The 18,342-nt window shown below is 41.2% G+C and overlaps 1 protein-coding gene across 3 annotated transcripts in view; it reads left to right on the forward strand.

Moving 5' to 3' along the window:
- The window catches only part of PPARGC1B (PPARG coactivator 1 beta), a 97,895-nt gene that overhangs the window by 53,532 nt on the left and 26,021 nt on the right, over positions 1-18,342 (forward strand). For all 3 annotated transcript variants that reach the window (XM_040406547.1, XM_040406549.1, XM_040406548.1), the window contains exons 2-5: positions 10,628-10,795; positions 11,844-12,038; positions 15,551-15,667; positions 15,944-17,000. In XM_040406547.1, coding sequence (XP_040262481.1) covers positions 10,628-10,795; positions 11,844-12,038; positions 15,551-15,667; positions 15,944-17,000 — 1,537 coding nt within the window. The remainder of the gene's footprint in view (positions 1-10,627; positions 10,796-11,843; positions 12,039-15,550; positions 15,668-15,943; positions 17,001-18,342) is intronic.

The raw sequence follows: 18,342 nt of genomic DNA on the forward strand, positions 1-18,342 counted from the left end.
CTAAGTTCTGGAAAAACCTTTTAAGCTCCTTTAAAAATCACACTGAAGCCAATGTAGTTTATATTGTAGGTAGTGGCATTTTCTAAATTTCCTTCTATAAATTGATGGTGATGTGATTGATAAGCAGAAGTGGTCGCAATTTTCATCTTATTTCTTTATCTGTCAGTGTACAGTATATTTATCCAGTAGACAAGTCAAAAGACTAGTTTGAACATGGTGGACCTCCACCGACATTACAGCTGTCACATCTGGCTGAAGAAATCCCAAACTCGTTTTACTGTCAAGAAATTTTGTTAGAAGCACTGAAACGTTGTGCAAATGTAAAATATTTCACCGTTGCATCTTTCTCAGAAAACAGAGCACAAAATCCTTTGCCAGAAGGACTTGGCCAAGATGAGAGACAAATGAGTTCACCTGGCACAGGAGCGCCATGCCCTCAACAGCAAGGACATGGATCTTGTTTGATATATTCTTCTTGTAGCTTCTCTGTAGTTAATGGAGTAAATATTAATAAGTTAGTAATCCAGCCAATCAGATTTCATCTCTCATTACTATATTAGAAAGCATAAAAGCTGTGATCTCATTGGATGCAGAGGACAACTTTTTCCTATTTTATTTTGTATAACTATTATGATATTCTGAATGGACAAGATTATTTTATCATGTGTTATGTGTTAACGGTTGCCAGGTTTTCTTCCCTCTGTGTAGAACCCTGACAGAGAGAGCTACTACTAGAAGTTCTAGGACCACATGCCTATAAACAAGCATAGATCAATCTGGGCTGTTGGGCTGTCCTATAATATACATGGATGCCAACAGTCCTGAATTTGCATGAGAAACTCGCTGCAAATTTAGGCTGTCTTGGGCCAAAAAATGGCTAAGGCTTAAAGAGGACCTTTCACCAGAGGAAAGCCTCTAAACTAACTATACAGAAGTGTAGAGCGGCTCCCAGGGATCCCGCTGCACTTACTGTTATCCCCGGCGGCGCTCCGTTCGCCCAGTATAGCCTCCGGTATGTAAGTAGTTAGGCTCCACCCACTTGATCCTGCCGGCGTCTTCTTCTCCTATGCTGTAGCGCTGGCCAATCGCAGCGCTCAGCTCATAGCCATACTGGGCGAACGGAGCGGCGCCCGGGGATAACAGTTAGTGCAGCGGGATCCCTGGGCGCCGCTCTACACTTCTGTATAGTTAGTTTAGAGGCTTTCCTCTGGTGAAAGGTCCTCTTTAAGGTAGCCTTGCCCATAGGTTGGTGTTCTATGGGGTGGTGCTTACATGCCCTGAACTTACCAACTACAATGTTGGTAAATACACCGATCTATGATAACCCCACACGCTGCCAGAGCCTGTTCCTAATTGTGTATGCCTTGTCGTAAATTAGGAGCAATCTTCAGCAGTCCATGGCTGGCGTAGATTTCAGTCTTCTTCTAGGCCAGAAAACTAGCGTAAAAGCAGATAAATGTGGTGGGACCTCTAGCCTTGCCCTCTTTTCAGGAAAGTAGCAAAGGAAATTTTTTGCGCAAGGGGTTTTGAAAAAGCTGCAGACACGCAGGTTGCAGCTTTTTCTTGACAGAAATATTGCATATATTAATGATAAAATAGACCCTTTGTATTTATACTTGTAGTAAGTTGTCAAATGCCAGACACCATTTTGGAAAATGCTGTTTGCATCCGACATTTTATGAATGTAGCCCTGGATGAGCGTGACTGAAGGAAATGAAGGTTAGTGACACTATTAATCACTGGCCGTTTCTTCACTATTTCAGGCACCTTTATCACTGCCGCTCTGGCAGAGCTTTCTTGTCATCAGTATAGTATTGCACTGCTAGGCCCTTCAGCTGTTGTCTGAGGAAACTGGGTCATAGTTCACCTGGGCTGTAAGGAAGAACACTAAGCCTCCGGCTAATGTTCTTACTACTCTGACCGTATATCTTCAAATAACCCTTTAGGACTCTTCAACCCACCTATGGAGAAAAGTAAAAAGGCCTTGCTGCTTGTTCAGGGGCTTGGAATAACCCCTGAAAACGCAGTGTTGATTGCTTTGTGTTTTGTTTCTCTTTCATTTCTAGGTTTGGTGTTTCTCGGTTTTGTTTTGTTTTTCATTCTCTATGCAATGTGCATTATTTTCCCTGGGCACATTTTCTACTGGATCTTGAACCACAAAGTACTTCAGCATGCCAAACACAATTCTAGGCAGGTACTTCTAATCAATTGATTAAAGCCGTACAATTTCAGCTTTCACATTACATTAAAAACGTAATTTAATTTGGTCAAATCAACCAGGCCACTTACTGGATAAACTGTATCAGAGCGAAGTGATTGCCTCTAGTCCTCTCATTTATCCAACCTACCAGAGCTAGAATCGTTAGTCATCCCATCATAGGTTTTTCCACATACCCTCCAAAAATATAATCGTAATTAAAAAAGAAACACAGTAATGAGCCCTGAAAGGGCATGCAATAAGCATAGCGTTATATGGCATACATATAACAATACACCCTAATAAATAAATAACCCTGAAGAAGTGGAGGTAAAATGGCCATGGGATACTTTATTAACTAAAATTGTTACCAGTTAACAAAAACAACCGATAGTAATCAGTCCATCCAAAACAGGACGCCTTTACCCACACTAGACTGAACGGTAACAACATCAACAAATGGGAGGACGGGCGGGTGCAGCTCTAGCTTGAGAAGCCACTTTAAATAACCCTTAAGCTCACATGCTGACCCAACCTCCAATGACCCCACTGTTACTAAGGCCACCTGGATAACCAATCACTAACCCAGAAAATCTGCCTAGTGATGCAGGTCCTAAAAAGAGCAGGAGATTTTCCCACCAAATACCTCTAATAAAGATGTCAATCATACCATGCGGATGCCTCCTAAATGTCCAGGATCCCGTAATCCAGTCAATGCTCCCCTGATATTCAGTTGTGGTTGTCATAGAGTGGGGATGTGGAGTGTGCTAGTAGTTCAGGTGATAGTAGCATTTGTATCGTGCAAGTGTCCTGTATACTCCTTTCGAGAGCTGCGCAATCTGCTAGTGCGTGAGGGTGTTTCAAATATTTCCATTCAACTCGTCCCATAGCAGTAAGACATGAAAGGATAATTCCATCTTAAATTACCACAGAAACGTATAAATGGTAGTTAGGCAGTTCCCAGGGGCTAGGTAGATCGAGTGCCTAAATGATTTTCTTTCCTTTTTTGAGTTTTTTTTTCTTTTCCCCATTTGTATTCTAGGGAGTCTGTCAGCTCCTACACAGCTCACAAAATGCTCAGCCCCCGTTCCTCCGCTCTGCTCCTGCAAACCGGCGGTAAAATCTATTGAGAGGACTGCCAAGCTTGTGCGTTAATGGAGAGGACTCGAGGAGGAGTCCTCTGAAAGCTTCTTATTGCTAGTTTGTGGGAGCCTAGCAGGGGAATGGTGACATCATTTAGTACAATTAAATACAGGCCATGGGTTATGGATATACAATACTTTACACAATGACCTGTAACTTTGACCAAAGCCAAACAAAGCACCAAAGTGATATTTTTAGGTAGGTGGTGTCTAAATTGAGTTGACAATTTGGGACAACCCTGTCATAGACTGCTCCACCCTGTGTTGTAAGCTATGGGTGGGTTTGTAGGTTTTGGTGCTGGGAACTGACCATAGAACTGCAGTATTTGGTATGACGTCCACGTCCACCACATGCCACATTTTTTGTTTTATATGTTTGGTTTGCACATCTTTCATTTGCGTGAATAGGCGGTCTTCCGGCATTTTATCCGTTATCAATATGAATGTATATCCTGTAATCATATACACCGTATCCCTGTGTCATTTGCACTTTAAGTGTGTGTGAGCTGTTAGTCACAGTTTTAACACAACTTGATAGTTTATATATAGAAGTTTATTTCTAGGTCCTAATTGAGCTGAGTGGGAGAATTTTGTGAAGACTGTCACAGCGAGTTTTCGCAGTGATTTTCAATGAATATAGTACGTACCTGCAGCAAATAAGGCCTCTTATAATTACGCATGGGGATGCATTTTGTGTAGACATGAATTTGTTGCTAGGCACTTGAAGTGGTCTTGATTTTTCCTAGGAATCGGTAACTATATGGGAAAGTTGTGCTTGGTAAAAAAGGTAATTTAGAAACCAAAAGGACATCAACTTTTAAACTCCAAGCAGAGTATCATTTTGATGCAATCGGATTTCACAGACCTTAATGAAGGGATGCATATACTGTGCAGATTACTAAAAGTAAAGTTTAGCTGTTCGAAGAACTACTTTCTCCAGGGTAAGATGGTAAAATAATGGTGTGCTGTGTGCAGATAATGTACTCACCCATACACTTGTACGACAGGGTGGCGAGATTCAAACTTGTTCTGGATAGTATAAAAAAAATAAGTGGTTAATAAAAAATCTAATCTTTCTTTAAAATACAAAGGAAAAATTATGCAAAAAGAAAAAAAGAAAAGTCATTTCTGTAGAAAGCCTTGGATTTTATCATCTTTGCGGAGCTGTCCTCTAACAAGTTCATTCTCCTGCCACGGCAATCAATATGGAAGATGTTCCTGTGAATGACTTTCTGATACCAGCTGCAATCACAGACCACACATTGTAGAGTCGAGACTTTACGGTAAATTGGAAATAGTATATCAAATAATTAATGTAACAAAGGTTATACGGATATTTCCAGTTTACTGCAGTTTCTGAACTGAAAAACAGTCTAGTGTCCAGATTTAACACAGTCACAAGTGTAATAAACCTGCCAACTAAAAAGTATGTCTTGTCCTCCCCTCTTGTAGCTGGATCCAGGAAATATCTAAGGTACAGCGACCATTTCTAGTGCTTTGATTTGGGTCAAAATTACATGTTGTCATGGTTATGCATCTTAAACATACTGATCAGCCATAGCCTAAAAAAAACACTTAAAGGGGTTATGCCATGGTTGATGTAAGAAATGGAAATTAGACATCATATAGCACATGTCAGTACCTTTCTAACAAAGCTAGAACCAGCCCTGTACCTCACATGGATCCAGAGATCTCCACATTCACTGCTCCGATTGCTCTTCTAGATTATCTTCAGGCTGGCAGCTCAGAGGGTATGTCCTTTCTCTGGGCACGTGTCCTTTCTGCTGCAGCTCTCTCCCTGTAACTCCCACAGCTTCTAACAGAAGATACGGCTGGTGGCAGTTGAAGATTTAAAATGAGCATGTTCGACCATCTCAGTGAGACGGACAAAAATTAAGCAAAAGAAGAAACAGCAGGTGGCGCTGTGCATATACGTTTTATTGAATAACTCAGTGGCTATGCCAGATTTGTAATTAGATGCAATTATAAAAGTATTCACATCCAGATGCTGGTTTGAAAACTGTAGAATATTTTTTGTAGGGCAACCCCTTTAGCATTTTGTGCCTTGCAGATCATTATGCTGTTTTATACCCATTATAGGTGATTTTGCTATTGAATGGGTCAGCATGGGCAGCTATACAGCCCCATACATAGCAAGCTTCAATGCACTTTTAGTTATGAGCCCATTTTATCACAGCCGGTATGAACTTTTTGCTCTCTGCACACCTATGACCATGTCGTAGTGGTTCAGTGGTTGTCCTTCCTTGGATCACTCTTGGTAGATACTAACCACTGCATACTGGGAATATCTCACAAGACTGTCCATTTTTGGAGATGTCCTGACCCCGTTGTCTAGTCATCACAACTTGGCCCTTGTCAAAGTGGCTAAGATCCTTACGCTTGCCCATTTTTTATGCTCTCAACACATCAACTTCAAGAACTGACTGTTCACCTGATATATCTCACCCCTTGCTATGAGATGGTATTTGGTTTTAATGTTAAGTCTTTCGTGCTTGAGAATTCGTCTAAAGAGTAAACACCTACATACATGACTTAAGGCTAATTTTGCAGGTGATTGTCGTGAAGGAAGCGTTCCTTCCCACTGAGCGCCTGGTCATCAGTGAAGGAGACCACTCCATTTACATAAAGTGATCTCCTCCACAGTATTGGGAGGATCAATCACTAATGCCATTACTCGTCCCCATACAGAATCATTTAGGTCTGTGAAGGTGCCTGCACAAACGATCCAATTACCTGACGAACGAGCATTTTGCTTGTTCATTGGGTCATTGGCGGCACCTTTACACTGCCCAATCATCGCTAACCTATGAATGCTTATTCACGATTATCTGGCGGATTCTCGGCCCCTGTAAAGGGCCCTAAATTTGACTCTTTAATCAATGGATACCTATACCTTCCCTCTGAGTTTAATAATGGGATATGTAATAAATACTCTGATTCCTGCTGTCATTTTTCTCTGTTTTAGTGGGGATGCTGCTTATGTGGGTAAGTGACTCCTGAAAACTTGTATCATTTACCTCCCGCTTTACGTAATACAAACAGACAGCGAGAGTGTAGAGAAAACAGCCACTGTAGGTACCAGCTGCTTTCTGTAATTAGAGAGATATATTTAGCTTGTGTTCCCAGAGCATGGAGCTAAGTCCTACGCACATCACACGGAGGGAGGGAAGAAAGCGAGATGTGATACACAGGACCGAGCTCGGGCCCCCTCTTTGTGCTGTGTGAATAGTGGAGCCTGCATTAACACCTCTGCTGCCAGTGCCCGCGCCTGACACAGTCATGTGGAAATGATCAGGTTAAAAAGATCAGAGAGGTGATGCTAGAAGAGGACCATCCCTGGAAATGTACAAGAACATTATCCGAGATGTGATTTCTTCTTAGATAAAGAAAAGGCCTCTTTTCCCTGTTATTAGATTATCCATAATGAAGTGGCCCTTTCTGGTAAACATCAAGTGCATCTTAATGAGCGAGAAGGAAGGCCGTGAATGACAAACCCAACTTGTAAACGGCTTCATTACATCCCCAGCTAGTAATATAACATATATCTCGAGAAGGTTTTTTTATATTGGTAGTCGATCTGGTTGTGCTGTCAGCTCAGGCTCCGATTTCTAGTATTGTTTGCTACGTTCATTTATTTAATAATGTGCTATCATAGCTACAATCACAATGTGTTCCAATCCATAAAAAGTTTCCCAATATGATCAGTTACCATTACAGCCATATCATGTCAGCTATAGCCAAGGAAGAGCACATTAGATTTATGTCACTGGCCCTTGCTGACAATCTAAGGCTAGTAGCACACAGTACACAACAGCCTTTCTGAACACTCCAGCATTGGCAGAGGTTTGTAAGGCTCCACCAGCCCCATTCACTATAATGGGGACTGGTGGAGAACTGGCCGCATTCCGGCAAATATGCAGATAATCAGCCGGGGAAAAAACTGCTGCGTTACTGTACTTCAACGGAAGATATGGGGCCAAACTAGGATAAAGCATGGTGAATGCCTACTTCTACAACTGCCGTCTTCTTCTCAGAGATAATGCTCTCTTAGAGGTGTTTGACAGGGTTCAAGATATTGATGGCCTAGGCCACAAATATCAGATCAGTGAAGGCCGACTGTCGGTATCCCCTTCACTTAGCTCTTTGAAAGGGCATGAAAAGACCACAGTGCTTGCACAAGCGCCACTGCATCTTTAAATTGTTGATCGGTGTGGATGCCAAGAGTTGGCCTCCACCGATAGCAGTAATCAATAACCTTATAGGGATTATGCTATGACTAATGTTAAAAATGAAAATCAGACCCATATAGTACATAACAATCTATTTCTATCAAAGCTAGAACCAGCCCTGTACCTCACATGGATCCAGAGATCTCCATATTCATTGCTCCGCTAGATTTATATCAAGAAGGGGAGTGTCTTTCTGCTGCAGCTAAGGGGGCGTGTCCATGCTCTCCCTATCACAGCTCAGGAGGCAGTTGAAGGATGAAACTGAGCATGTGCGACCTTCTCAGTGAGCCAGTCAAAGAAATAAGAAAAAAACAAACAGCAGGTGGCACTATACAGATACATTTTATTTAATAACTCCTTGGCTACGCTAAGGTTTTAATTACATGCAATTACAAAAGAATTCACATCCAGGTGCTGGTTTGAAAACTGTAAAATATTTTTTTCATATGACAACCCCTTTAACTTGGAAAATCAATTTAACCCTTAAAAGACAATTGACCTTTTTTTTCCCAGTGGACATTGATGGTGTTTAGGTATTTATGGTTTGGGGTAGACTGGTTTATTTATATCATGAGGGTAAATCTCTACCCACAGTGTCTGTGTGTCAGAAAATAAAAGGACTTGCCATACAACATAACCGTATTCCATTAGGTCAGAGTGAAATCCACTAGAGGTTCAGAGAAGATTAGCTTTTGCAAGGGAGAAGACTTTGTTGGTTCCGCCTTGCTCCTATTCGGGAGCTTTGGGAGTAGTTTCTATGTTATTTGATTCATCAGCTTTTTGATTCATGACTTGTTCATCCCAGCCTTGTAAAAAAACTATTCTATTGTATATCAGAAATGGCCGGCCAGATTCTGGTCGTGGTCTTTCAGATGACCCTTGCACTGCTTAATGAAAAAAAAATATATTATTTAAGTCAAGTTGGCACTAGAAGTTTGCCTAATCCCTCTTGGCAATATTCTGAGTATTTTAGCTAGTTTCCCAGACTAGGAAATTTGGCATTGTTCTCGGTGTACCTCCTCCTCCGTACCTTGCGCAGGTAGGTATGAAAGGTCTTATTCATTACTAACAACAACCCTCTGCATATTGCCCAGCCAAACAGATCTTTAATCAAGGTAATGACAGAGCTCTTAAACCGTACGTTGGGATTGTTCTCCTGAATATTGAAATGAATCGATTTTTAATACAGGGTGTTCTGAGCCCTATATTTTCTGATCTAATGTGAAGGCACAAATGTAATTTCGATTGATCTTGAATGTCATTTTTTCCTTGGGCTTTCTGAAATCAAATTTGTTTTCTTATCTTGGCACAAATTCATTTAAAATGTACATTTTTAGCAAGAGATGAGAAAATGAATGAAACCAAGACCATATTGCTTGGTGTAAAATGTTGTACATTAACCTGCTGAAAAGATAAGATTTGCAGCAAGCACTGACCATTTTTCTATTGTGCATTATCTTGGGGAGAGAGTCTGTAAATAAGCCTAAAATACAGGTAGATGAGGAAGATGTTTGTCTTGTTTTATCTTTTGACATGTCATGTCACAGAAACCATCTGTGGATCCATTAAATGTTCTCACAAAGAAGCTACAGCTAAAACATAATGCCGTTTTGACCTGCTTGTATGTGAAGGGCTGTGCCAGACAATATTATCCGGGTCTGTGGCTAGCATTAAGGGAGTTATCCCATGACTAATGTACAAAATCATAATCAGACATCATATAGTACTTGTCTCTTTCTAACAAAGCTAGAAACAGCCCTGTACCTCACATGGATCCAGGGGAGTGTCTTTTCTGCTGCAGCTAAGGGGGCGTGTCTCAGATCTCCCTATCACAGCTCAGGAGGCAGATGAAGGATGAAACTGAGCATGTGCGGCCTTCTCAGTGAGCAGGTCAAAGAAATAAGAAACAGAACAAACAGCAGGTGGAGCTATACAGATACATTTTATTGAATAACTCAGTGGCTATGCAAAATTTTTAATTACTGTGTGTACATGCAATTACAAAAGTACTAAGATCCATGTGCTGGTTTGAAAACTGTAGAATTTTTTTTGTGGAGCAACCCCTTTAAGCTAGTCAGACACACCGATTGTATGACGGTCTTCCAACTCTCCCCCAATGGCAGTTGACGAGTGAGTAAGATAAAGATCTGACCGTTTGATTTCAACTGTCCAGTCCTTTTGTTCTCTGGGAAACTATGGTATCTGGCAGAGTCTTTCTTCCCTCTTGTATTCACACCGTATTCATTCTTGACTGAACTGATCATGCATGTGTATGGGAGGATCGGGCATGATAGTTGTCGCTTTACAAGCGCAACAGATATTTCGAGTATAGCCAACCTTAGATTTTGGCTACACAAGGTGCAGTTTGATATACAGACAAATGTCTTATGGGGTTCTGAATAATTTTCTATTTTAATAGTAGGAATAGTTCACACAGAGTTTTCCCAGTCTGACAAGCTGCATTAATACATAAATGCCTATGAATGCATTCCGAGCCTTTCATGCCCTAGACAACTGCAGGGGTTGCCTTTGGAGAGTATAACCGTGCATAGCATGCCTTGCATACCCAGTGTGCTTCTCATGTCTCCAGAGGCTTTAGTGCAGCATATGTTCGGAGTAGGGACTGAGGGCCACCGTTTTGCTGCTGCATCCCGACATTGACTGCATATAGGTCTAGTCAACTTTTGGCTTCTTTCTATGCAAATTAGCTCATGCATACATTTTTCTCATGGAGCTTTGTTCTCTTCAATCAGAACCGGTACCCCTCAGTTGTTGTTTTTTTTTTTTTTTGATAGAGGATGGCCAGAATAATGTTCTGTGCACAAGATAGTGTGGAATAATATATGTCCAGTAGTTTTTCAAGCTATTTAGGCTTTCAAGGTGCAAGCTTGACATTTAGAACATGTATTATTTGTTTCTGTGGTAGATGTCGGAAGCCTACAAACCATTAATTTGTGCTGCCAATAATGGGATTTTCCCGATGCCCTGTAGTGCAAGTCATTTTGCTTAGCATCATGTGTTCTTTGCCTCTCTTTCAGGAGCCTGGTGAGGAGCCTCTGTCACTGGACTTTCCCGAGATCGATCTGTCCCAGTTGGACGCCAGCGATTTTGACACGAACAGCTGTTTTAATGAGTTACAGTGGTGTAACGATCAGTCGGAGAATGAGTCCAGCCAGTTCAGCACCGATGACTCTGAGCTGTTTCAGGTGACTACAGCCTTTTCATCTACCCATTTCTACTAGATAACTCACTGAGTGGCTCATGAGCTTGAGAAGCTTTATGGTCCATAGATCTACTAATACATGTCAACACTCTTTGCTCAAAAGGGACATGGACTCGTTATTTGCAGGCAACACTAAGAAACGTCAGTTCTGATCAGTCCTTCCCCCTTCATTATCTTTCTCTACCTAGTCCCTTAGGGATTTACTAAGTATATCATAATTTTATGTTCCCAATTAGTTTTTTTCCCTTGTCCAGTTTGTATTACACCTAGGACTTATGAATATAATTTTCCATCTAGATTTAAGATTATCGTTTGTCAGCATGGATTAAGATTCTCTTGGGGCCTGTTAAATACAGGATGTTTGGGAATTTGTTTTTAACCACCTCAGATGTCTCAGAGACTGCACAAAGTCTGTGAGAGGACTAAGGGGATTTGGGAGCTAGGTTACCAGCAGGTTATAGCAAACTCAAGTGCCAGAGTCTGGAATTGGCTTAGATCTTGCAATGAAAGTGCAGAAGTAGCAGAAAGCTTTTCCTCTTTGTGGAATAATCAATCAATTCCATCTCGACTTCTCGCTAAACCCAGAGTGAACTTCAGATAGCTCAGTCAGTTGGGTATGGAGAGACATAAACATCAAGTCAACATAAAACAAGTGTTGTGCTCATTTCCGGAGAGTTTTCTGTTGTCATCTTTCTTGATCTAATACTCTGTATGACAGAATGTCTAATACCTACAACCTATAAATATGTTGCTGTGGGTCAGATGTCCCACAGTAGTGTATTTTAGACATTGATTTTCTCTTTGTAGCCATCTCTAGCCATGAATGAAATTCATGTTTACTCTTCTCTTTACACTTTTTTTAAATTTAATATAAAAATGAAGTAGAAGAATATAACCACCACATGTTAGTAGACGTACATATGTTAAGATCACATAGCTGTCAGCCAAATTAGCTTTCAGTCCTTTTTTTTTTTCTTTTGGTGAGTCAACCCCCTCAGAGTTTTACCATATGTCACCATTTTTCTTTTCAGATTGATGGGGAAAATGAGGCCTTACTGGCAGCCCTCACACAGACACTGGATGATATTCAGGAAGATGATATCAACTTTTCAGCCTTCATATCCTCTGGAGATGGGGACATCTACCCCGCACCTGCCCTTTCGCCAAAACCCAGCCGCCCAGCTGAATTCCCTAAGAGTCTAGAAACTGAAGATGAGCTGTCTATAGTAAGAAACACTTCCTACTGTTTAAAGTGGAAATGGATGAGGCCCTGAATAGCCGCCTGCATGGGTATGATAGGCACCAAAGGTCTGAATTTTTTCATTTAAGGCTTTAAAAATATACAAAACTCATCCATATGTTGTTTGTGTAACATGTGCTTACTAGTATCCAGGACACGCGTTTTCTTTTAAAGGGCAAATCACAGAATGTCCAGTTAGTTCCAAGATAAGAGGCCATTCTTATTACAGGTTACATTTTATTACAGGTTACAACTAAGCTGAGCAGCAGGACTCTGTGTCAAGCACCAGCTGCAAAAGCAAATTAGATTTTAGCGTGAATAAAATTTTAAAAGCTGTGACCCCAGTGTAATATTACCTCTCCATAAATCCCTTGTAAGGCCACACCTTCAATATCAAATACTTTTTTGGGGCTGTACATTCTAAAACGTATGTAGGAGAGCTGAAAAGTGGGACCAAATTGATCATTTAATGTGATGGAAGCATCTCTTATAGTTGGAGGCTTAAAAAGTTGTGCTTGTTCAGAGTGGGAAAAAAGTCACCTTAGAGCTCATCTCAACGTACAAATACATGTGTGATCAATGCAAAGAACTGGCACATTCCAAGGGAGCAATCTTTACATGTGAAAGGAGTATTATACATCAATGTAGGAAAGGATTATTTACTGTTAGGGCTGTATTACATTGCCTGATGTCCAAGCAGTGCAAGCGCGGATGGATGAGAACACATCCGTAGGCACTTATTTTCCGTGACCTGATTGACCAGGCCGATGCAAACTAAATGTGGAAGGAATGATTGCTAACACAGTTGTTCCTCCCTCAATAGGTACCATTGATTAGCGATGTCAGCAAATGAACATTTGCTCACTCATTGGTTTGCTCATTCATCGGCTGCTTGATTATACAGGCCAATTATTGGGAATGAGCTTTCCTTGTTCCCGATAGTTGGCCCAAAAATCTTTCTGCCTTTTTAAGGCCCTAAGGGCTGATTCACATGATCGTGTTCAGTCTGGAAAAAGCAGCCCGTGTGTCGGCCACATCTCCTGGACCCACCGTGGCTCCCCTGACCCGTACTGACTGCATCATAGTGTTTTATGATGTAGTCAGCTCCTATCTGATCCCGGGTCTAATGTACGGTACTCAAATCATCATCAGGGAAGCCGTGGACGTTCTGGGAGATGCATCCAACACACGGACCATGTTTCCTGGACCTATCACATTTGTGTGAATCAGCCCTTAGAGTAGTTAGACTAGGAAAGCCCTACCCCAAGAGGTAGTAATGACAAATACTATGTCAGCATTTAAAAATAGGTAGATCCTTATCTGATAGCAAATGGAACTGATGGTTACAATTAAGGGTGAAGGACCTGTGTAACCCTAAAGGCCATGCAGTACTGACTGCTTGAAATTTAAAGTATGATATTTCATTGCAACGAATACTGTTCTTTGGAGATAAACTCTGAAGTCTAGTTCTATTGTCACTTTTTAATTGTATTTATAAGAAGCAGAGACCTTTCCATTGTCCACTTACATGTTAGATTTACCATAAGCCCGTTATCATGTCATAAGCTGTATGAGAGCCATACTGGTTACAGATTTATTATGTTTTATTTTTTACCTTGTCATTCTCCTCCAACATCTGGTCATGTTTCTATAGGTATTATAGAAAAGGCTGCAACTAATGAATATAACCTATAGTTATATTCACTTTTTCCCTTACCATTCAAATCTTGGTATATTTCATTTGTGTATGGAATGAATTTAACAATATCACCATTATATCTGCCTTTTCCTTATGATGTGACTTACAGGATCCATTGTAAACAGTCATATTAAAATGACTACACAGTTTTAGAGTCATGGAAGGGATTTGGATGTACATTTCTCGGATCAAATTTGCATAGTTCTGTTATTTTTGTTTCTATTATTATATTTTATTACAGTATATTTTTATATTATGTTATATTAGTTTTATTATGTTTATATTGGTTTTATATATATATATATATATATATATATATATATATACACACTGCAGTGTAGGAATATAATTTTATTTATTTATATATTTTTTTACAAGAAAATAAAAAAATGGTGATGGTTGGTGGGGCATGCAAGTGATATAGTACTTATTACACAGACGAGCAGGCTGGTGAAAAGGATCATTTATTAGGAGATTGCAAATGACATACATGCTTAATGGATGCCATTTTGCCCATACGTGCAGCATCTATTTTAAATCTAAGATTCTTTGAACTTTTTGCAGGGACAGTTAGAATAATCATGTATGCATTAATTCAAAGGGTTCTCAAGCTATGTTAAAGAGATTATCAAGACTTTAAACATTAATGGCCATCAATATTAGATCACTGGCGATCTGACTCTCAGCACCCCCACTGATCAGTTGTTTGAACGGGTCATGGAGCTCAGGCAACAAAGCTGCAATATCCAGAATAGTCTAAAATAACCCCATTCTGAGTATGACCAGCTTCCAGAGCCACGTAGACAATGTGGAGGCTGTAGTACTCTTCCAAACACGTCAGCCCCTTCAAATAGCTAATCGGGGGGGGGGGGGGGGCAGTGGCAAGAGTTGGATCTATACTGATCTTATATTTATTGCTTATCCTAGGGACAAGCCACCCGTTTAAAAAAGTAGATAACCCCATTATTATAAACTAAATAGATGGCTTACTGCTAACATACCAAGTGTTATACTGCAATCATACAAGTTAGAAATTCTGGTTGTTATATATTGAATTCATTTATGACACTTTTCCACATTGCATCAGAATAGAGAAAAATGGCATGGAGAAAACTCTATATCCCGATCATGTCTTAAAGGGGTTGTGCAGCCGCTAATATTGATGAGCTATCATCAGGATAGGTGATCAATATCTTATTGACAGGGGTCCGGATCCATGCCGATCAGCTGTTTGAAGAGGAGGCGGTGCCCCATGCAAGCGTTTCTTCCTGTTCATTACGCTACATGTTGTCTTGGAAGTGCAGTGTAATTACAAGTACTTGCTATACTAACTTAAATGGAACGAGTACTTATAATTACACTAGGCCACCACAACAGGGAAGACAACTCGTAGTGTGAAGACCACAAAGCAGCGCTCGCATGGAGAGCCGCCTCCTCGTTTTACAGCTGATCGGCAATGTGCCAGGTGTCAGATCCCCACCAATCAGATATTGATGACCTATCCTGATGATAGGTCATAAGTACAGTATTAACGGCTGGACAACCCTTTTAATCTAGGCATTGGTTTCAGCAAGATATGTTGTGGTCCCTGCAATCTTCTGTTGCCGCTCATAAGACATGCTGATATGTACTACTAGAGAGTGGATGATGTCTTGTGTTGTGTTCAGAGGAATCTACTAGAGCACACTTATGTATTGAAAGCCATGCTAGTATTTTAATGGTGTGTTAATTGTATATACTTAAGCTTGTTTCATTGTCAATGTATGGTCTCTGATGTGTCTTCACCTCATCTCTTACAGCTCAAGAAGTTGCTTCTTTCTCCAGCACAGACACCCACAGGCTTTGATACACACAATGAGAGCAGCTCTCGACATCAAGGAACCTCAAAGGTCCGTCTTCAGCGGCAGTGTTTGAAGGTAAAGTCAGTTTGTGCATGTTCTTGTTAACATTGGCAATGTGATGGGTGTGAGTGTAGTTCATTTTCTTTGTATGTACTGTCGGGAGAATGTATAGTTCTAGGAAGATCAGCAGTGTATGCCAGACCTTTCAACATTCATCAGTTTGGCCATAGGCCTACAGTATATCCACATTACTTGCCATTCTGACAGTTTGTGTAGTATTTGAACTTTGGAGAGTGGAACCAGTTGTGCCCAAGGATACTTGGTCATTACTGATTATGAGTTGTTTTGCAGGTGGAGAGTTCAACAGAAAGACCTGCTGGCATTGCTCAAGCACTGGACAGAAGCTGTAGTGAACTGCACAGGCATTTGGTATCAACCACATGTGTCCCTCAACCTGCAGCTAAGAATGAAAGCAATAAAGAAGAACACCAAACAAATGAAGAGGAGCACAGTGAAGATGAATCTGCAAGCTCTTCAGCAGTGTTTGCTTTACAAGGTCAAGAGCCACAGTTCACCTGTGAGAAGGAAAAGCAAGTGGTGGTAGACCTCATTCGGTATATGCACACCTACTGCCTTCCACTCAAAAAGCATCATAGTGATGAAAAACACCAGCAATCTAACAGTCTCTTGAAGAGACGTAAAAGCGATTCCACACAGTCCTTGCATACTTTTGAAAATAAAGTAATCTTGGCAAATGCCAAAGGGAGCTGTCTTGCATTGGGCATGGTTAAAAGGACAAGGCGAACCCGGTCTGGGTCCTCCATTCTGAAAGAACTCCTAGCAAGAGACATTTGTGAGGACGTGAGCAAGCCATACCGGCTGGCACAGCCAGTATATGCAGCATTCTCTCATTTATCTTGTAGCCATTTGCTCCAAGATAAAATAGAAGGAGTGTTGGGGAAGGGGATCAGACCTGTGCTTGAAAACACTGTAAAGCCATATCTGGCTCTCAGGAAAGAGGGCCAATGTATAGGGGCAGATTGTGGAAGCCCAGCACAAAATGCTCTAGAGCCGGTGACCAATAAATCTGCTTCTAAACAGGAATGCTCTGTTTATGTGAGACGTTCGAGCAGACTAAACCCAGAGTTCTGGTTTAATGAAGAAGCATCCCCACAGACATGTACAGCACAGAGAAATGCTGACAGCCAGGCCCCAGACGCACAGAACCTCTGTTTGACATTGGAACCTTTTGTTGATGAAGAACAGGTTGCTGAAATAGAAGTTGATGAGTCAAATCAAACAAATGGCCAGATAGAACTGGACAGAGCACTACTGGAGTTGGATATCCTTGAGAGTGATGCCCTTGAAGCACACAGTGACATTGTCAACCAACAGTATCATCCCCTAGGTAAGACAGACCTGAAAACTGGTTTTGACTAGAATAGCAGTTTGAGATTATTTGTATCCATGTTGAAGATTTCACACACTAGAATCGCAGGTATATAGTGTAAGTGGATCGCTCTCAAGCAGGGCGGCGATGACAGATATCTTCTCAGACAACGGGTTCAATGTTCAAACTGTGCTTTACTTTCTTTGGCACCACAGCAAATACAGGTTATTCCTTACCAGTTATAACGCACTGGGTGAGGTGAGGTTCCAGCACCGCCAAAACATAAACAAAACAAAGTAAACCCCTGCCCGTCTGGGCTCTAACACAAAGTTCTGAGCTAGCTCACCTATTGAGCGCAGGTCACACTCAGGGAATCAGACTTCAATAGCCAGCAAGCCAGACAGCTTCCTAGGCTTCTTCAGGCATAACTCCTTCTCAGACTGACAGCCTGGGATGTGCTTTTATTTCCCCCTAACGATCCCAGCTGGACTACACCTGGGGATCGCTCAGGCTAGGGGAAAACATGCCCTGGAATGGGGGGTGTATTTGTAGAGTAAACCACGCACACTCTTGAGAGTTTTAGATATGCCAGGTGAATTTATTGTGAATCGTACAATCCAAAATGTGAAGTAGGTGCCAGCAACATTTGCAGAAGCAAGAAAGTAATTCTGCTGGTAGGATTTACAAAATACTGCCCCAGTCGGGCGTTTATTGCTCAGTTTTTTAGAAACTTGTGTCGCGCCGTGAGTAGTATGGAGAGCTGCGATGTTTCAAGACTTTTCGGTCATATTGGACCTTTATCAATAGATCGCTGAAATGTAAAACATTAAAGTAAGAATCTGAGGCCTTCAAATGCAAACCAGTAATGGAGAAACATTTAAACAGCATATGTGGATCCGACACAGATAGGTTGATCAATAATAACGTATAAAACGATGTCTGGATGCAGGTAAGGCATCAAGGGAAAGAGAAGCGTATAACAGTATATGCGGATCTGTCCATAGACACCTACTTCACATTTTGGATTGTAAATTCACCTGGCATATCTAAAACTCTCTAGAGTGTGCGTGGTTTACTCTACAAATATACACGGACTCTGCCGTATACCACAGCACCTCGCTCAAGTACTAGGAGTGCAAGTTCCTCCTCCTTACGCGGTGGAATGGGGGGTGGACTGGGGAGGTCCCACTACCAAACCTATCTTCCCAGTCCAAATAAAATCCAGCCCTTGAACTTTAACCAAAATAGCTCCAGCAACTACGTTTGCTGAAGCCAGGGCCATCTTCCTGGATTTTACTTATCTCACCCAGTTGAGGAACCTGGATGGGATATACATCCCTTCCAGGACTTTACCGTACAC

Source organism: Bufo bufo, chromosome 1 (assembly GCF_905171765.1).
Source record: "Bufo bufo chromosome 1, aBufBuf1.1, whole genome shotgun sequence".
Classification (NCBI taxonomy): domain Eukaryota; kingdom Metazoa; phylum Chordata; class Amphibia; order Anura; family Bufonidae; genus Bufo; species Bufo bufo.